General features: G+C 39.9%; 1 protein-coding gene across 6 annotated transcripts in view; it reads left to right on the top strand.

Moving 5' to 3' along the window:
• LOC149918176 (uncharacterized) overlaps window positions 1–21,152 on the top strand; it is a 281,148-nt gene that overhangs the window by 96,028 nt on the left and 163,968 nt on the right. The window contains exon 4 of one of the 6 annotated variants that reach the window (XM_090139162.1): window positions 16,848–19,150. The exons of 4 other annotated variants lie outside the window; for them this stretch is intronic. In XM_090139162.1, coding sequence (XP_089995288.1) covers window positions 16,848–16,863 — 16 coding nt within the window. In that variant the 3' untranslated portion in view covers window positions 16,864–19,150. Of the gene's footprint in view, window positions 1–2,692; window positions 3,021–16,847; window positions 19,151–21,152 lie in introns of those variants that run through there. One more of the 6 variants, XM_090139161.1, reaches the window with a different exon arrangement.

Below are 21,152 nucleotides of genomic sequence, written 5' to 3'. Positions count from 1 at the left end.
TCCTGTACCGTAGGTTCTGTAGACTGAAATGATACTTGAGACTGACTGCACATCTACAATGCAGTGTAGGGGCATTAGTCTTGGACCATCTCCACCCTTGAGTGAGTGTCCGTTGTCGGTTGGACTGTTGAGTGCATTATTGATGAGAATGTCCAGTATAATTTCATCTTTCTTGAATCAATTTTCTACACTGTAGACTAGTTTTAGGTATGTCTTATGAACTGAATTTTTGTTAGCAGTTGAAGCATTTTAGGTGTGCATTTGGAGCTTAGCTTTTTTGGTTTCACCAAGAAGGAGCTGCCAGGTTGCATACTCTGAAACAGGCTTGTGATATAAACTAAGGTGCAGTTAACTGGGGAAAAATAGACAGACTCATTTCCAAAGCCCCCACCTGATCCTGAGGCACTATAAGATATTCTCTTTTCTGACTTAGATGAAAAGGACCAAACATTTTCAACTTCTTCCAATACAGCAGCAGGAAAATAATGCCTTGTGGTCTACTTACCGTTTTCCTTGCAAAGGCAGCAATAGCTGTTACTCCAGTGGCACTCTGAAATGTGGATGAGAATATAAAATACGTGCATTGATGAGTACAAGAAATGAAGAGAAAAATAAAATCAGAAGCTAACTGGTGGCAAGATGTATTTTTCTGTTTGCAGCCTGAAACTTATCAAGGGAGAGGTATAGTATGGACAGCAAGTGCCTCATTGTTACCTGTCAGATTTGTGAGAAGGACTGCAAATAGTAGGAGTCCAGTGCTGGAGGCTGTCCAATTCTTAGTCTTTCTAGTAAAACTGGTTGTGAGATTACATTTGTACTGACTAAAGTGGTAATTTTTAGTTGTGTAGACAAGCATTCAAAAGTGACTAAAGTCAATCACTTTGGTTGATTTTGAGTCAATTATCACAGAGTCAATAAGTGTCCGTAAGTTTTGTTTTCCCTGAAGTTAGCTAGTGTTATGTGTAAGATGTAGATGTGAAAAAAGCTCAAGCAGAAGCATCATATCTCTAATTTCTTTTTTTTTTTTTTCCCCTCTGTTCCTGAGTCTGTCATTTTCCTTCAGTGTCTATTTGGGTAACTGCATGCATATTCCCTTCTTTTACCTTCTCTGAAGTACTTCCTTTGGGGGAAAAAAAAAAAAAAAGACAAAGAAGCCTCAGCATGGAAGTTCCAATGGCAATTATTTGCAAATGTGTCCAGGCCAAAAGCCACACTAAGTTTGTTTAAAGTGAAGTTCTTCCCATACCTTTGATTATACTAGAAATGAACATGAGGAGGAAAAATGTAATTTGGCTAGTAACATATTTTGGAAGGGTCAAACCTGTGATATGTTGGAGGAGAATGGGAAGAGACTCAATTGTTAAGTGATTAAGTTCCAGGAAGGAAGATTTCACAGTAGTTATGTGAATAGAGAAGAAAAATATCTTCCAGAGGGCCTCCCACTCTCCACTCAAGTCTTATCTGCATTCTTTCCAAATGTCATTCAGTGACCCCACTTCACTAAATATAGTCAGTACAAAACTCCTCATCAAACAAAGTGAGATGTGGTAATGCACCCAATTTTTAAAGAATGTTTTGATCTTCTTTTCAGCAAGTATAAAAGCTTCTTGTTGTTTAGTATTTGTGAAAGGAAGTCTTTGATTCCAAGCTGATTGAAATAGCCCTTTTGCATTTATAAGACTATAATTAATAAAAATGCCAGTTGCAAACACTAATTCCATCTAATTCCTTCCAGGAGGTATATTGCAGATGATTCCTTCTCTGCTAGAAAGGATGGGTGGGGAGGAAATTAAGTTATAGCATGGACAAATACTAAGGGAACTAAGCAGCCCAAGTTTTGGGTGCCCTCCTATCCTGTGGAATCTGCAGATTTAATCAGGTATCCATGCTTCTTATCAGCCTGAGGCTGGGATCTGGGCAAGGTCCAGTCCCAAGGCAAAGACTTGTTGATTAAAAGAAGGTAGTAAGAGATGTTTAGGCAAAATATGTGGGAGAGAGTAAGAGAGGCTAATATCACTGTTAAGGTATTCTTGTGGAAACCATTGAATGCTGGTATATTTATACAAAATAGAATGAAAATAAGGGAAGAATCAGATTTTAGAATTGAGCATGCTCTAGAGACCAGCTTCAGGTCTTGCCTCTTAACCAGGATGTAGAATCAAGCCATACTCACTCTTTGTATTTAACTCACAGCTTGGGGAATACAGTTTTTCTAGACTATATGGCACTTCGCTGAGAGGAAGCATATTTGCATTTTGCCCTGCAGCTGCTAAAGTTCACGTGAGGATCAGATTGTCTGGGAAAGAGAAGGATTCATAAACTTCATGGTGAAGGGGGAAAAATGCCTCTGCTTGTGCCAGGGCTGTCTAGTAGTATGTGAAATTGAAGTTCTTTGTGCTATATCAGATCTTCCAGTGAAGATAACACAGCTAGAAAAACAAAACGTGATGGAGGAGCTTAACTGTGTAGGAGGGAGGAACAGTATTTATAGCAAGAGAATGATGCAAAGTATGTTGATAAATGTTGGACAAAACTGCTCTGATAAAGTGAATCTTTGCAATCACTTATGCTTTGTTGTGTGCTCCTTCAGACTGGAAGTAGTCAGGTAAGCAAGGTATGAGTCATAAATAAAATTAATGCCTATTTCTATCCACAAATGGAGAAAACATTTTTTTTTTTTTTTTCTTAATAGTGGAAGAATGCAACCATGGAGGTAAAAATCTGACTCATGGCAAAGAAGTCATATGCAGTTTGAGGGACTGTCATGTTTTCTTTCTGAGTATTCAATACAAACAGGGTATGGACTGTCCACATTCTTTTCCATGCGTAGAAATGCTCCTGCATGACACATACTGGAATATTCTAATTTTAAAGTCAGGCTGTTAAGATACTCTTTGGTCATAAAGGTATAATTGTTTCCAGAATGGTTGTCTTGCAAAAAGTTTTGCTATTTCTGTAAAGGATCTAATAGTTAAGTATTTTGTCTATTGTTAAAATTGTGCAAGTTCCTGAACACTTGTGCATTCAGTGAGGTTACAGAAATCATGCTTGCTATTGACAGTACTCATGTATTTCTGAAAATTAAAGTAAATCTTTTCCAGATATCAAAACTGGAAGTATGTTTATCTTTCCATTTTAATAGAAAGTATACCCTAATTCATTTTCCCCTGTACAGTTCTTGCCTTTCCGCATTTCACATGTTAGAGCCAGATGACATAGGTAAGATAGGTCTATTTTTCCATTCAAAATGAGTTACTAGAATTTGTGTTTTGCTTGGTCACACCCTTCTGGAAGATCCTACCTCTGCTCCAAATAAAAGAAAACAAACGACTGTCTACTTTAATTTTTAAAGTGATGAAAGATATGGAGTTCTAGAATATCACTAAGGCTTAGTGATCTTATATTTGAACTGAGAGCCTGTGATACCACCTGTACACTCTATAATAAGTTGCCATCAGCTACTTCTGTAGTAAATGTAGATTTTATTTAGGTCTGTTTACCTGCTGAGACCTTTTGGCTTCTTTTGAATCTTCTTCCTCATTCAAGTTTAGTTACATGTGTCAGTCAGGGTTGCAGGACCAGGAGATTATAGAGCCATTTGGAAGGTGAAGGTGTCCTTTTGTCATGTGTGTGATGAGGTCAGCAAACCCGAGGAAAGGGAATGCTACCCAGAGAGGTCTAGACAGGCTGAGCTGTGAGCTCAGGAAAACCTCATGAGGTTCAACAGATCCTGTTCAACTGAAAGACCTTACACCTGGGTTGTGGCAACCTCTGCTATCAGTAGAAGCTGGGGCATGTAAGGAGAGAGTGCAGCCGTGCTGGGAAGAACATGGGGATACTGGTGGATGGCAAGCTGAACACAAGCCAGCAATGTGCCCTTACAGCATGAAAAGCCAAACATATCCTGGGCTGCATCAAAAGAAGGGAGGCCAGCAGATTGAGGGAGGTGATCCTGTGCCCCTGTTACATGGTGGGTGTTATGTTTGTTTTTGTGTGTGTTCTAAATTAAGAAGTATCAATGCTGGATATTGTAAAACTGAAAGTATCCGTGATTAAACCCACAAATCCTTGGGCTTGGTTAATTGTTAAAAAGTGTTTCTGTAAGACAATTAAGCTTTCTGGAGCAGCAACCAGTCAGGCAAAAATTTCTGTCCAGGAAGAGTTCCCGAGTGTGGAAAATATATATGGTAAAGGGCTGCCTCTGCCATATTTAAGAGATCTATGCAAAAACAATTGGCTTCGAAAGCTAATTCTGTGGGTGGTTAGAATAGGAAGTATTCTTTCATATGGCATGAGCTGAGTGGTGCAACAGAGCTTTGTTGTTACAGCAGAACAAAATCAGAACTGCAGGCTGACTTCATTTGAGGTGCTACTGGTATTCCTTCTGAAGGTGTGAGTTTTTTCCTTCTCCCACCAGCCTCTGCCTCCCACTGATCCTGGCGACAAATTCTTGTGTCAGAGGAATGGAGACGATATGATGGTCTGATGATACATGCTAATTCTTCTCACTTTCCTCTTGTATCTTCAGCTAAATCCCCCAGTATTTCCAACTGCAGCTTGTCTTTTGCTTACTTGCTGACAGTCAGTGGTGGTTGCAGGTTTGCACCAACGTCTATTTTTCTAATGGCTGGCAGTGCTTCACTCCACTGTTACAAAACCACTTCTTTTACTGCTTGTGCAGCTGTTGTGCTTTTGACAACTAGAGCATAATACTGTGTGGGGGAAAGGTTGTGGTTTCCAACTTGCCATTCTTCTGGGTTTTGTCTGGTTTTTAATTTTTTCTTTTAATTTTTTTTGTTTTGTTTTCCAGAGAATGTAAGGGGATTGCCCCAAAAATTCAGTTGGAGATTTTCTCCTCTTCCTTTGTCAGGGGCCCCATCAGTAGCAAGGTCATCGGGACCTCAGGAAACCTCAGAGGCTACATGGTGTTTAACTCTTATTTCACCCTGCACTTTCTGTTCTGCATAAAGCTTGTAATGATATATCTTATTTTGAATGGATTTTTTTGCTGTACTTTCAATATATGAAAGTATATCAGTACCTCATCTGTGCAGTTTCTTTGCCAGGGCTGTCATTAATGATTTTTTTTGCATTTTGAGATTTTGAAAGGTCTGGATACAAAATTCATCGTGTACCTTAGTACTAAGGAAAGATGGCAGGTTTAGGCAAACCAAGACAGGGAGAGAATTTGTTGAGTTTGGAGATGGAATTTTTATCTGGAAGACAGTGCAGACTGTTATATTTGTAAATAAATTTGTCTGCCCCCAGTCTGAATGAACATGTTTATGTTGTTTCATATTGAAGTCACACTAATGGATAGGCAAATTACTAAAAAAGGGGCAAGGTTCTAGTTTTTTGACAGCACACTTGAAAACTAGTCATTAAAATAGAAAGATATTGGATAAGGTTGAAGGCATCATCTCATAATCATAACACTAGCAGTAAATGTGAAATTTAATACATCTAAGACTTTTTTAAGCCCAAATTTGTGGAAAGCCACCTATGCTTCAGAACATGTTTTCTTGCTACAGAATTTCAGGATGTCTTAAATGGTATTAACTGTCATATTATTATTAACCTTTAAATTAACTATAATGTCCTTATACTAAAAGTATATTTGGTGTCTATGCACAATTATTTCCTACTACTGTTGCGTGCTTTATTTTGGTATGAATGCAGTAGGGCAGGAAGGCATGAAGCAGACAGTATTAGCTGTCCTAATTTTGCAACAGTGTAAGGTTTTGTACAGAGATAATGCAGAAGGCTCGAGGACCCTTCAATAAAAAGTGTCAGTCCACAAAGACAGATTGCTTGAGTTGAGGAAAGATTTGACTACTCAAAATTGTCTTGGATGATTTTATGATGCATCTTTGTGAACGGAGCAGTGACACTGCAGGTATTGTCCCACAAAATATGCAGCCATATACAAGATAGGTGCCATAGCAAATCATTTCTTCATTTTACTTAACAAATAGAAAGCTGCAGAAGTCCTCACCTCTCATGAATTAACCTTCTTGATTAGCATGTAAGAAAGCCATGTGAACTGGAGCCTGGCTTTGTGTTGGGCTGAGGAATTCTGCATGCCACAAGTCCCCAGAATCCCCTTGTAGGACTGGGCTTCAATCAGTCAAACATCCTGACAATCAGAAGGACCCCTGCATGGTATGACATTAACCTTTACAATTCAGACTAGTGTGAGACTCTGCTCTACTCAATCCATCAGTCAAGTATGTCTGCACAGTTTCTCCACAGGGGATACATCAACCTTTATAATGTTGGTCATTGACAAGCTGAGTTGCGATCAGTCAATCAGTCTCCTATCATGCTGCACAGAGGCTGTGGAATAACATAAGCCAGGCTGTTCCTAACAGGAAAAGAAAAATCTACAAAATTAGGTAAAATACTATAAAAAAAAAAATCCACCTATTCTTTGCGTATCAGTCCCAGTGATGTTCTCCTCCTTTTTTTCTGTCAAACATTTTGCTGTCTTTATTTTAACTAAAATCTGATGAATGTTTTTAATAGTTTTTTTTATTATTATTAAGTTTTGCATGTGAGTGTGATTACCTAATTGTTTGGCACAAAGAACTGTATCTGATCAGGCCCAGGCCTAGAATAACAAAAGCACGACAGGTTGGGATGGAAGAAGTGGATTGGCAGTGCAGGCATGTTTACATCATCTCTGGCTGGAGCTCAGTTTATCAGTAGATTTGGCTCCATATATTGTTTCTTTACAGCTAATAGTGAAGTATATTATATAAAACAAGAATGATTTACAGGATAATAGAATCTTATAGAATAGAATAATTTACAGGATAAATTTGATAGGACTAGGGGGAATGGTTTTAACCTGAGACAGAGGAAGTTTAGATATTAGGAGGAAGTTTTTCACACAGAGGGTGGTGACACAGTGGAACAGGTTGCCCAAGGAGGTTGTGGATGCCCCATCCCTGGAGGCATTTAAGGCCAGGCTGGATGTGGTACTGGGCAGCCTGGTCTGGTGGTTGATGACCCTGCACATAGCAAAGAGGTTGAAACTAGATGGTCATTGTGGTCCTTTTCAACCCAGGCCATTCTATGATTCTATTATAATAGTTGTTAGGAAAAGGTAGTAGTGAATGAAACTAAACTGAAAAGAGAGAGGTAATACGCATGGTGTGTTCCACATGTGGACAAAGAATGTGATAGCTGGTGGGCATTCAGGAAAAAAAAAAAAAGGAGGAGTTAAAATTAGTAGCTTTTATTCATAAAAGTATTCAAAATTCTGTAATTTATGTGAATCAATCTCAGTTTTTAACAATTCTGAAATGTGTAAAATTATGGGGAGAAAAGTTCTTCTAACTACCCTGGCCCTTGATAGCAATCTAGTAGTCTATTTGATAGTAATTGCAATAATAACTTGTCTATCATAAGGGGCCATTGGTTTGCCAGCGTTCTAGGCAAGTGTGAATTTTGAATTGGCTTTAGAAAATGCAAATAAAATTCCGTGTAATCAAATCTTTCTCTCTGCAGTTTAATGATTGTTAGGAATGAGGATGGAACAAGTGCTGGGCTTAGTTGTGAAAGGATAACACACAAGTTTTGGGATTTACACCTGAGGAGGGCAGTTGGAATAGCTTAACAACTTGGTTCAGACGTATTACTTTCTAGGGCGTGGGACAGAGTACCATTAGTAGCTGTGCTTTTAAAACATGCAGAAGCAAAGTTAGCAAGAATTTTTTCTCAAAGAGTGATTGGGCATTAGGACAGGCTGCCATGGAGGTGGTGGAGTCAGTGAAGTTGTTGGAGGTGTTTAAGGGAAAGATAGATGTAGTACCTAGGGACATGGTTTAGTGAGCAATGTCAGTGGTAGGGGGATGGTTGGGCTAGATGATCTTGGAGGTCTTTTCCAACCTTAATGATTCCATGATTCTTTAGTTGTTCAGAGTAAAGCCTATATGCTATTTGCTGACTGCAGTTAGGAAAATTAAGTGCCTGCAGATTGGGTGAAACATTGAAAGTGATTCAGAAAAGCTTTGCCACTTAGCCCTTATACCTGGAAGAGGAGGTGCTCTGGTGCTCTGCTCCCTTACAGTCCAGGTAGGGTTTAAAGCAAGCAGGGACAAGTTCCAAGCCTGTCTTGAAAGTTCTCTTTTCTGTTCTCAGTCATTGCATGTTCAATGACCTTGGCTAAGGAACTGCATTTCTCCTGCTACCATTTCTCTTTTGAGATAATGATAACCATCTCGGCTGTGCTGAGCTTTTAGGATTTACACAGCATGGGTGATAGAAAAGAAATGGGCAAATTTCATACAAAATGTAGACTTTTTTTGTGGTATGTTTTACAGCACCTGTAGCCTTTGAGCAAGGTGACAAATTGCTTCGTTGCTTCTAGAGAAGGAAATGCTTTATCCTACTTCCTTGTAGGAAACGCAATGAAAATTTTCATCTTTTGAGAAGAGGTGAAAGGGTAGGAAGTAGTTAGTGAGTCCAGCCCTACAAATATTTAAATCCAGGGGAGGAAATTTGCAAATTTATGTATGTGCATCTTGGTAGAGGTTGAAATCTGAGATCTCTGTGCCGTGGAGGCAAGCAGTGCTTATAGAAGTAGGCAGAAGTATAGGAGGCCTGGGGCTATTCTAAGACAAGGATACAGTGGATTTCCAGATCTCATCACAACAGAGAATCACTGCTCACATAGGCCATAGGGAGAAGACTAAGTCAGAGAAGAAAAATAAATCTTATCTACCAAAAGCTCACTGTATAAGACACAGGCCCCTGGATCGGGGAAAGGTAGGAAAGATTCCAGGAAAAAAATTGAGTTGTACTGAATTCACTAGCTCCTTTTCCCTTCTCTATGTATATTGGAGAGGGAAAAAAAAAAAAAAAAAAGGAAAAAAAACCCTATTTTGCTTTAATTTTTTTGTTGGTTTTTGTGATGCTTGAGCACAGATGTAAAACATCAGTACAGAGCTGTAAGATATGGACCACACAAACATATGCAGTTCCTTTCAAAATAAAATCTGCCTTTAAAATTAAACTTCCTCATTAATTTCATTAAAAACTTGTGCAGCTTCTAGGGAATAGTGGAGACTGGCTTAAGGCAAGGCACTATCCCCTCAAAACTGGCAGGTAGTGAATGTGCTGTAGAGGGAAACAAAACAAAAAACAAGCTGTTTGAAAGAAAAAAAAAAAAAAGATTGGGAAAGGGAAGCAGATCTCCTGCAGTGGTTGCCATTTTTGTACTGCTGTCTGCTTTGCAGTGCTCTGCAGACACACAATAATAACCCCAGTGGGCCTGGGGATCAAATGACGTGTTGCTGAAGGATTAGGAGCAATTCTATCCTTCTGGCATGGGCTTTGGAATTTTCATTAAAATGACCTTGGGTGTGGTGAGAAAGGAATTCGGGCTGCATGGATGGAGAGCTAAACATCCTACCTGGGGGACAACAAAAGAGCCTCTGCAAAGCTGGCCTCCCTGGGCCCCAAGCAGAGCTGTCATGCTTTTTCCCCTTAGAGCAGTTGTTCGTGGAGTAGTTTGGAGATATGTGCAGAGTCAGAATTATAAGGCATCTTTCTGAATGATAGAGGGGGAGGAACAGTCAAGAAAGCTTGTTTCTTAGAATTGCTTAAAAACAAATACTTAGAAATAAATATGCGTTTGGTAGAGAACAAAATTCTGTTTAATTAACAAGGGAGCATTGTATCTAAGTGCTGCAGCAGGAGAAAATGGAGAGTTATTCTTAGATTGCGCAACCCCATCTTGTTCATTTACACAAGCATCTCCAGCAGCTGGGTAACCCATTGATATAAGGTCCAGCAACGATGCTGCTGTGACAGTGAAGTTGTCTCTAGCTCAGCTGTGAGTCTTAAGCTTCCAGTAGTGCGCTGACCTAAGTTTTCCTAAGATGACAAAGATGTTCATTATGGCCAGGGAGTACAGTAGATCTGACTAAGCGCTTTGGTGAGCCATGATTTTCTAGACATATAGAGACTCAATTCCTCTGGTACTATTTTGTTGATTCTAGAGAGACTAGTTTCCTTTGCTTAGTCAAACAAGGTGACTGCTCTACTAGGCATTAGTTTTGTTCTCTCATTTAGATGTGTTGCTCTCATACCGAACACAAGTGTGTTGTATTCTTGCAGCTGTCTCTCAGAGTGGAAGATGCTCAGAAAGTATTTACTGAATGGGAAACATGAATATGAGTGAATTGGAGTATTTAGTGTGAGTGAACGGGTGTTTGCAAAAGATACAGCTCTGTTTAACAGGATTTTAGTAGTTTTGCCAGGGTGAGAGTGCCCTGAATCTGAACAGTGTATCTGCCAACTGTGGGGAGCAGTTGTGTCTAGTGAAACCTATGCATCATTCTTCTACTCTGGTCCAGTCTGTCTGAAGAGATTACAGAAATCTTCTCATTCAGGAATTGGAAACTGAACTGGGCAGAGCACTAGAAGCGTCTTGGAAAAGCCAATAACTTGCAAGAGAATATGAGAAATATCAGATCAGGTATCTGGGTATCTTTTCCATCTTCAATTCTGAGTTTTGCATTTACGAAGACTTTCATATTGTAGTAACACATAGAATATATATTTGAAATCCTGGTACCAGTATAGGTTGCAAACTGACCTGTCAGAAAGCAACAGAGGGACTGGGGGGTCCTGGTAGAAAGCAGGGTGGCCATGATCCAGCACTGGCCAAGAAGGCCAGTGGCATCCTGGGGTGTATTAGAAGGGGTGCGGTTAGTAGGACAAGAGAAGTTTTCCTCTCCCTCTACTCTGCTCTGGTGAGACCACATCTAGAATACTGTGTCCAGTTCTGGCCTCCTCAGTTCAAGAAGGACAGGGAACTGCTTGAGACAGCACAGAGCAAAGATGATTAAGGAAGTGGAGCATCTCCCTTACAAGGAAAGGCTGAGGGAGCTGGGTCACTTTAGCTTGGAGAAGAGGAGACTGAGCGGTGACCTCATTAACATTTATAAATATGTAAAGGGTGAGTGTCATGAGGATGGAGCCAGGTTCTTCTCAGTGACATCCAGTGATAAGACAAGGAGCAATGGGTGCAAGCTGGAATGTAGAAGGTTCCATGTAAATACAAGAAAAATCTTCTTTACAGAAAAGGTAACAGAACTGGAATGGGCTGCCCAGAGAGACTGTGGGGTCTCCTTCTCTGGAGACATTCAAAACTCACTTGGATGCATTCCTGTGTAACCTGATGTAGGTGTTCCTGCTCCAGCAGGGGGATCAACTAGATGTTCTTTTGAGGTCCCTTCCAGTTGCTGACACTCTGTGATTCTGTAATGCAGTCTCTGACTTGCATTTATTCCCTTTGAATGTGTGTGATACAGATCTTCAAAATGTAAAAGAAGGGCTTTATTAAAGCAGCTTGTCCAGAAGCGTTAAAAACAAACAACAAAAAAGCCCATATGAATTGTACCTTCAGTTACTGCTTAGGTCTGCTGTCCCTGGAATACCTTTGCAGTGTGTGCAGAACAGTTAGTCAAAGTCAGCATGAAAAAATGATTTTTTCCGAGGCTGTTGGACAAATAAGGAGACTCATTCTGAGCAGGGACTAAATTGGTTTGGAACATATGCTTGTGCTGTGCAGCCAAAGTACATAATCAGGTTTAGCAAAACAAAGCCTGATACCAAACTTGCCAGGAAAAATTGTTTTATCATCTTGAAATCTGCTCCATTTTTAAGCAGACCTTCCCAGAACGGAAAACAATGTGTTTCATGTCCCACTTCATCTGCCATTGCAGATGAAGATTTGTAAGGAAGGGGAAAAATATATAATCCCTTTGTTAAGATACTTTTAGTAAAAGTGTGCTCATGTTGAACTGCCCTTTCAGCTGGGATTAAGATTTGTTGCCCAAGTCTATATACCATGTAAAACAACAGCTAATCCAGACATTAATCACAGGAAGTATTCTGGACCTTTTAAAAATAAGCTGTGGCATTCTATAATGAATGCATAACTGAGAATATCCTGGACGGGTTGAAAATTAGCCCAGTTGATTGGTTACATAATGATCAGCTGGGTGAGCCAAAGGGAAAAAAGAGCACGTTCAATGAACAATGCTGCAACCTTGTGCTATTGTTTGCCTTTTCCTGTCCCTAAGTTCAGCTCAGTGCAGACATTGTCATTCCAAACCAAACGATATTAACAGGAGGTGTCTGTGCCCCACATCAACCCTTTCTTTCCTGTTCTCCCTCTTTCCCAACCAGGGTCTGTGGTTTTCCCTTACCCCTCTGCTATTTCCAGCTGGTGCTTCCCAGTGTCTGTCTGTCTGCCCAGAGCAACTTCTGCAGTGGCTGTAGGGTTATGACTGATCCCTTTCTTCAGGCAATATCTGTCAATGTCCTCCCTCTCTGCCAAAGGCCAGTTACTCATGTCAAGGTCAAACTGTGGGCAGTCATTCTGTGTCTGCCCAAGTTAATCCAAACCAAACATACCATGTATAAGTAGCTTATCTCCCAAAATAAATAGATGATAATTAGCGTAAGCCACCACACCCACTTCTTTTCCATTCCTCTCTGAAAAAATCCCTCCACCTGGGTAAATCAGGATGCTTTGTCTGGCTCATTCTTATTATGCTGAAAAAGAAAGAAGGCAAGGTCTTGATCAAAGTAGAATTGCATTTATTACCTGGCTTTCCCAGACCAAGCCAGTCTCAGTGATGTGAAAAGAGGTATGCATATAAAAATGCTTTTAAAGGAGATGAGGATATTTGAAGAATTCAAAACTCAAAAACTGCTATCTATCCCCAGCTCTAGTTCAATCGTATCAACTGTGTTCCTACTGCAATGCTAGTCTAGCTAGTACTGAAGCTGATAGGAGAGTGGGAACAAGGAATGTGGAGGGCAGAGCAATGAGCAACCAAAGGTAAAGGAAGTGGTGAAGGGTCTGCACTGCCTGAAGTGTGAAGAGGTGATTCGTGATCAGTCATTTACTTTTGTGAAATCAGTTGGTGGTGTTCAAAAAACAATGCAAGAAAAGTCAGACTGTACAAAGTTCTGGCTTCACTCTTAGAGAAGCAACTGCTTGATGTTGGTTGCTGAAACTCAGTTGACGATGCAGTAGGAAGGTGGGATTCTGCTGTGCTGGCAGATGAGAAAAGATTTTTGAAATGCTCACCTTCTCTTTTATTTTTACCTTTCAAGAAGAGAGAAATATAGGAAGTAATTCCAGTGTTTTTGTTCAGCGTGGTAAAGATAATGTGTATGTAACACTAATTCTTTTATAAGTTACTAATAATGTGAGCAAATTCTGTTCACAGAACTGGATTCCCTCTCTTGTTTAGGCTCGTGTACCTCTACGCACCCTTTCAGAACATGTAATTTGTTCTGAAAGAGAGTGCCTCTGAGAGAAGGGAGAAAAGTACCTTCAGCTATGGTTATCATGTCTAGCTTTTGTTTAGATTGTTTCCTTTGTAATCTGAGTTTGTGCCTCTGTCCCTCAATGTCTACAAAACAAGACTTAAATATCTTGCCTGAAAAGATACTTCAGGCTAAACATGACCTGTAGGTTCCACACAGAGTTGCTGGATATGTTATTTTGGGGTGAAGTTAGACGTGAAATCTAGGAGGTAAGACCTGGGCACGTGGGCTCTGCCATCGGCCCCCGGAACAAGGATTTTCTAAGAGAGAAGTGAGACACAGGGTAACCATGAACTGTTTGGACCAGGTCCCCATTGTGTGCAGAAATACAATCCCTTTGCAGTGTAAGGCAGTTTGAATTTAGTGATGCTCTTGTGTTTAACGTCACCAAACTTCAGTTTTATGAAACTGTGTAAGTAGCTCTGAAAGTAATTCCTCCTATTTATTTGCATGAAAATGACAAAAGGTATTTTCTCTATTTGATAGAGAAAATTCTCAGCTACAAAATACTATTTTTCAATAGAATCACCATCGTTAGCTCTACAGTTGAACAAGAACTTACATGCCACGCTCATAAAAATCTGCGTGGCAGACTGGAATGTAGCTTCAGACTCTTTTGCTGCTGCTGAAACGCACCACCCCCTGCCTTGCTGTGCTCACATCTGCTGTTTGGTCTCTGTAAATGTTCACAAGCATTGATCAGAGTGGTGAGGTGCTGAAACAGACTGTCCAGAGAGATTGTGGATGATGTGTCCCTGGTGGTGTTCAAGGCCAGGTTGGATGGGGCCCTGGGCAGCCTGGTCTAGTATTAAATGTGAAGGTTGGTGGCCCTGCCTGCGGCAGGGGGGTTGGAGTTGGATGATCCTCGAGGTCTGTTCAGTGACACACCTTTGCTCCACACGTGCTTCCACATCAGATGTCATTGTGTCAAACTACCCCTCTGCTGCCATCTGTCCCACAGCATCAACATGTGATGGAATACTGGTGGGAAGGTTCCGTCCTCTGCTGGCATACCACCAACATCCACCTCTCACTTTGTGGACCAACAGAATAAAATAGGAGGCATTACTTTCAGAGTATTTACAAGTAGAAAAAAGGCAAGCATGTTTTATAAACGTCTTTCTATGCAGCAGCATAAGTGGCTGTATCAATCATTCTAAAAGCAGCATTCATACAATCAGGGTGGTTATTCTGGATATAGCACCATCCCAGGTGCACAATAGCAGTGACATGAAATGTCTGGGTAGGTTAGATTTACTTTGTGTAATTTCTGTCAGCATCAATACATCCTTTCTCTGCTGCTGAGGCTGAATCCAGGCATGCTCAAATGCTTCTCAAACTTGACAAAATCTTCTGCAAAGCCTATGAGATCTGGGGCTGAGGGAAGTGAGGGTATGGAGGAGGCAGCAGTGAATTTTCACCTGGTCTCAAATTTCAAGACAAACCTTTTGCGTGAGTAACAGTTTTCAGCTTCAGAGCCCAGTGACAACATCTAAAATATCAGATTTGTGTGCAAGACAGGAACTGTCAGGCAGAAGAATGGGACTTTAAGGCAGAATTGAAGAAAAGGATAATGTACTTATCACTGTACAGGATGTGCTTACTGGAAGACTGTGGGAAACATCTTTTGGTTAATCACCCAGATTTGGCCACCTTTCTCTCTTGTGATAAGGGAGGGAAAGGCAGGCTTTGGAGGTGGTGGGGCTGCTGCTGTTTCCACCATTTCTGGGGGAAAAGAACCATCTGGCACATAGCTGGCAGTCTGGACAGGGGCTGTGTTCCGCCTGCAGCTGGCCACAGCTGTCTGCCTATAGCCTGAGAACTGCCTGCTCCCCCAAGGTGCTGCAGGATATTTTGGCAAGCTGTGCCGTGCTGCTCGCAGGCCATCTGCCAACTTCGGCCTTGGTGGCGGAGGGTTCACCTTGTAAAGGAATTACATTGATCATTGGGGTGTAGCTCAAATGCACCCTTGGTTGAAAAGTCATACATTAATTAAGTTGTTGGCCTGTTTAGCTTATAACCTCGGAGTTCAGCCTCAACCTCTCTGTGGTCAAGTAGATTTATCAAATGTAATGAAAGGCCGTACTCTATTTCCTTCTTTCAAAGCCTTTTTACCACAAACTCTTCTGGTAAGGCTGCTTATCAGTGGCAAATGTTTTTCATTTCTAGTGGAGTATGTATTAAAGTAAATTTTGAAATACTTCTCCAAATGTCATGCAGAGCAAATTGCATATTGACCTGTCATTAATCAATCCATCAATCAGTTGTCTCTGAAGAATACGGTTGGTTGTTTTTTTTTTTTCTTGTTTGTTTCCATGAATCACGCTTATTTGAGATGATAGTCCTTATTCTAGGCTGGCTTTTAGAAAGAAAGGAGAGAAGAATCTTATTTTGGTCGCAAACATTTTGTCCTGCAACTCTTCGGGAAAATAAAAGGAATAAGACAATAAATACATGATAAAGTATACTAATACCATGAAGGCAGCCTCTGATAATGAGCTCTATTTCATATATATTTAATGAATGCTTGTAAACAAAATATTTAGCTTGTGTATGTGTGTTCAATATTGTTACTGTATTTTGTTTTATGTATGGTGACTGTAGCAGTGATACAAGGATCTGCCCAGTGGTTGGGGTGGCTAAAAGGTCACATGCTTAATGCTTTCTATAATGAAGAGCATGTATCAAAAAAGAAAGTGGAAAAATGCAGGAATGAGAATTTGAAGATGGTACGATAAGTAATCTCAGGGAAGTCTTAAAAGAAGAAATATTGCGGAAAGCATTTTGAGGTTGAAGATTGAAAGATTGTCCTTTTGATGCTGACAGTTCACCTCTCTAAGGTGTTCAGTTGTATATTCCATTTATTTTATACAGTTAAGGATCTTTGTGATAATCTGATTAGAATCAAATATCAATTTAATAACAATAATGGAGACCTTACTTGAATGCATGTAATCTACTGCGCCTCTATTTTCAGGATTAAAATCTCCAATTATTTTTATTTTAAGCTGTGGCTATAAACATTCACTTAGTTGAAGTTGATTTAGTAGAATACCATGAATGTTCATTTATTGAGAATATAGCTGTTTCAGAAAGGATTTAACAGAACTGCCAGACTGGTTGGGCCCCAGGTCCTTCGTAGCCCAATATGCTATTTCTAACTGTTGCCAATAGTGGCTTCTAGGAAAGTCTGCAGAGCCAGGACAAGGATTTAGTGATGTATTCCAAAACGTATTCTGTACATTTATGTATAGTAATCCTCAATGAATTTCACTGCTTTTTGTAAGATAGCCACACTACCTTAATCTATTATCTCCTTGGCAATTTTTCTAAGGCTAGATAGATATCCCACACGTCTTAATATAAGCTGCATTCTTCTCAGCTTCCTAAGTCTTTGGGTTTTACATTCTCTAAAATCCAGATGACTATTTCCTGATTTTTTGGTCTTCTGGATCCTTGGAGGCTTTGTTAATTTTTTTTTGCTTTGAAAGGAGATCAAGGAATTAAACTGATGCCAGAACCAGCATTCGGTGGAAGGATTTTGAAGCAGGTGATGGAGACAACAGACAGCTACAGGGTATGCCAGCTGGAATTTCTCACTGCCTACACAATTGGCAGACTCCCTGCCACATGGGAATTGCAGAGATCACTGCCACCTCATATTGGAGTAACAGACAAAGCAAACTGTGATGAGACAGATTTCATTCACGTGTTGGTGTCATCTGGACCTTCACACTTCATAAGGAAAACTTTGCATCACTTTGGGTCAGTGCAACCTTTGGCTTTCAGTAAAAAGAGGAAGCCAGAGGTGGAAGAAAAGCACATAATATTTTGCTACCATGATAATCCCCATTAGGATTATTTTTTCTTTTTTAAGAGAAGAATAAGATTTTCTGAGTACTTAATGCTTAGTTCTGTGCAGTATACCAAGGGAGAATTTGGCTCCAAAAATTATTCCTTTCCTAACAGAGAGCATAAAGCTAGCCTGTTGTATTTACCATTGCAGCCGCATGCAGTAAATACTGTGCTGAGTGTTTCCTGGTTTGTCTCTACTGCTGAAGCACTCCTTGCTGAACAAGTAACTCTTTGCTGGACTCCTCTTTTATTTCATCTCCATTGCTTTTTTGTTGTTGTTGAAATGTACTTCTAAAAAAGTTTTGGCAATTCTTTTGTGGAAAAGCCCTGTGACTGAAAAAAAACATTTGTTACCTTTTTCTGGAGCACTCGGGGTCTGGAATGGCATAAACTTGTTGTTGAATTTGGTTTTGCCATCTTGTAGCCATTTCATCTCTCAGATTTGTTTCACACTGGTAATGGGCTGCTGTTTCTAATGCTCAACATGGACAATTACTGCTCTGTTAAAGAATAAGGCATGCCGTGGAAGCTGAAACCAGAGACTGGAACCTGAAAGAGTGAAAGAAGCTTAAAGCAGCAGGGAAAGGGGACAGCACACGGCTGGTATGACTGTGGTGGTCTGGGTGTGACGGTGTAGGGTGCTCCTCAGTTGTTGCCATTTGCTAGGAGCTAAATAGAAGCAAAAAATAATCTCTTGTTTTGTATGTTGCAACAAGTATTTTAAAAATCATCACTATTGGAGAGAGGAGAGACAGGAAGGAAAATCATCCAGGATCTATTTCTGATTGCTTTTCAACCCTCCCTGCTCTGTCACGCACTGAAAAGCTCTGAAGTGGAGTATCTTACTGTTGTGTTGTTGTCTGCCTTGCAGACGCTCACAGTGAGAACAGGATAACTTCCAGAAAGATGTCAAGTGGGTGGTTTATGTGGACTACCTGAACTTACACACCAGCACAAGTAACAGAGAAAAAAGTGCTGAGAAGTTCAATGGAACATCTTCAAGTTCTTTAAGGTCCTGAAAGGTGTTTTGCTAAGCAGGAGGAGTTATGCACTCAGGAGGAACAGGAAATAGTAGAAATAAAAGCAAGGAAACCTGTTTTCTGGGCAGGTGGGAAAAAGGAGATGCTGGTTCACATTATGCTGTAACTGGCCATTCAGCCTGTAGAAAACGCAATGATTTTAGAAACAACTTCGGTTCTTGTTAAACAATACATTCAGAAAACATGCTGAGAGTACAACAGAAGATGCATTCTATTTCGCTTTTGGCAAAATAGACCAAAATTCACCATTATCTGTGAAATCAGTACACTGCTGTGTTCTGTTTAATCAAATGTGATGGCCCCATTGCACGTGGAGAAAATACATACCATGTTAAGTTCCTGTTGTGTTTGTGAGAGAAACTCACATATGCTATAGACAGGAGATTACTCTAAGTGGTTTGTAGATAGAGTTTGCTATGTCTGTCAGCAAATAGTGATCTCAGAAGGAATTGATCTGGAAAGGAAAAATATTTGTACTGAGGACCTGATGCCTGTGCTGTGGTGACTTTAATTTGGGTTAGGGGCTGAACTCTCTTTAAGTGGAAGGAGTACATTTGGTATGTTTCTGGACTGTGTTTTACTGTGTACAACATGCTCTATACTTTTGATGTGAATGACAAAGGTGATGTAGATGCAGTCAGAAGGCCTAGATTCAAACGGTATAGATCCCTCCTCTCTCAGTGAAGTTTCGTGGTTGAGATGGAGTAATAATGAATGTTATTGTAAAAGTCTAGATACATGATTTACTGTAATGCAAATGCTGTTCCTGTAGCATTGAAAGGAAGAACACAGTCCTTCAGTCTTTGGAAATAAATATAATATCCTTTTCATAAAAGAATTTTTTGTTCAAACCGGATTTGATGGTTTTTAAACTTGACTGTTCTGAGACCTAAATACAATGTTCTTCTGCTGGCCTCTAATGCAGTATGAAAATATTGGTAGTGTGCACTGAAATGCTGAATATGCTTGTGTACTATTGAAGTATCCAGATCAACATTCCTGCCCTTGAGAATCCAGCCTTATAATAGCTGTGGGAAGAGCAGCCAGGAATGGATGGTTTTTATTTTACATCTTAACATGAATAAAATTTATTCGTACTCAAGGAGTCAGGGTTATCACTGAAGGGAGGATATGCTGGAATCTGTATGTGCAGCAAAGGAGTTACTTTCTTGCTCTTTGTGAAAATCCCATTGTAATTATTTAGCAAGGGCCAGTACCTGAACAGTGAAGAAAAACAGTGCAAGATAGTTGCTTATGTAGGATTTATCATCCCAAGGCTGAGTGGTAGCAGATGTTCCTGGTCGTGCAAGCTGATTTTCTACTGCATGAGAAATCAGTGATGTGGAGTCTGGGTATGTTCTTAGTTTACTTAAGACTGCATCCGCTAGCTGTGTGACTGGGGTGCTCAAAGTGCATACGAGATGTTCTCCCTTATCCTTGTTCTATTTTCTATTCTGCTAGAAGAGCAATGCCAATGCAATGACTTTTTCAAGAATTAATTCTAGTTAGAGATATGACAGCAGAGAACAAATTCCCTTGTTACTTATGACAGATCCCTCTGGAAAAATATGAACTTAAACCTGAAAATATTAGCATGTCTTGAAAGATGGAATAGTACATGCCAGCTGAATAAAAGATGTAAAGCAACATACAATGGCATCTATTGACTCCCACTATAATGATATTGAAATTGAGGATGTAAATTATGCCATAGAGGATGCAAGATACAGCATGCAACACATAGGAGTACAGTGCCAAAATAGCTAATGAATTATATATAATTCATCTGTTTTTAATGGAACAGTCATTCATTCTTTTTTAATCAGTTCATCTCTTCCGATAATGACACAGTCCAGTCATTCTAATGTAAGCAATAAGTGATCATCAAAACCAATTTCTGTACCTGCTCTCTCTCTTTCAAAACATAAGAGATTATTAACCTTACCTCATCTTGATAAGATCAGAGAAAAAAACATGTCATCTTTTTAAGGCCTTAAGTCTTATAAACACCTAACTTCTGATTTTAATAAATTCAGGATAATTTTTCATGGATAAGAGAATGAATTCAGGAATCTAACTGAATCATTTTGCACAAGACCCCAGTCTCAAAGCAGAAGTTCTATTTGTTGCAGTGTAGGTAATGACACCAGAGATTTCTTTAGTTTCATCTGCTGCAAGTATTCTATTTTTCTCTCTCCCTCTCTCTCGTGTATGATTGAGGAAAGAAAGTTTATAGTAAAGTTATTTTAATGGGAAGTATCTAGAGTGGAATTTCATCTTCAGTAACATCAACTGGAAAAATCTGGTTGTCTTCAGCAGAACCAGAATTTCACTCCAATTTTCATGCAAACTAGCATGTTGTGCTTCTTCCAAAATCCCGCTGCTTTTAGTACTGAAAACCCTTTTTTTCTTTGCTATGAAAGCAGCCTGGGTTATCTTGTGCATGGCAAGTGGATTCTTGACAGTTGTGAGCTGTTGCTTGATTAAGCATTGCAGCATTTAGTTTTTCTTCACTGCCTTGCGGAATGTTTTATTGTGGGCTGTGTACTGGTGTGCTAGGAGCAGTATGTAGGCTGGTTATCCTTCACCCAAGATTTCTGTGTGGAGCAGAGGTGGTGAACACATTGTGCCTCCCTGATGGATCTAAAATAAACATTTTTTTTCCCTTTGGGAATAATTAGTGGGACCTCAGAAAATGAGTAGTAGCATTTTTGAAAATGTCCAATAATATCCAAATGGAGGGCTAAGGTACTCAGAACCTCTGATGTCTCAAGGTAGCTTGCAGAATGGACTCCTAAGTGGCGTCACAAGGTCAAACAAGCACAATGTGTACTCAGTTAAAAACTTTTCCAGTTATAATACAGAAACATCTAGGATAGATGACTCTTGCTATTAAAAACA

The sequence above is a fragment of the Phasianus colchicus genome, chromosome 4 (assembly GCF_987193195.1).
Source record: "Phasianus colchicus chromosome 4, bPhaCol1.hap1.1, whole genome shotgun sequence".
NCBI lineage: Eukaryota > Metazoa > Chordata > Aves > Galliformes > Phasianidae > Phasianus > Phasianus colchicus.
The sequence above is the reverse complement of the archived record's forward strand: the minus strand, read 5'-3'. Positions and strand labels throughout refer to the sequence as shown.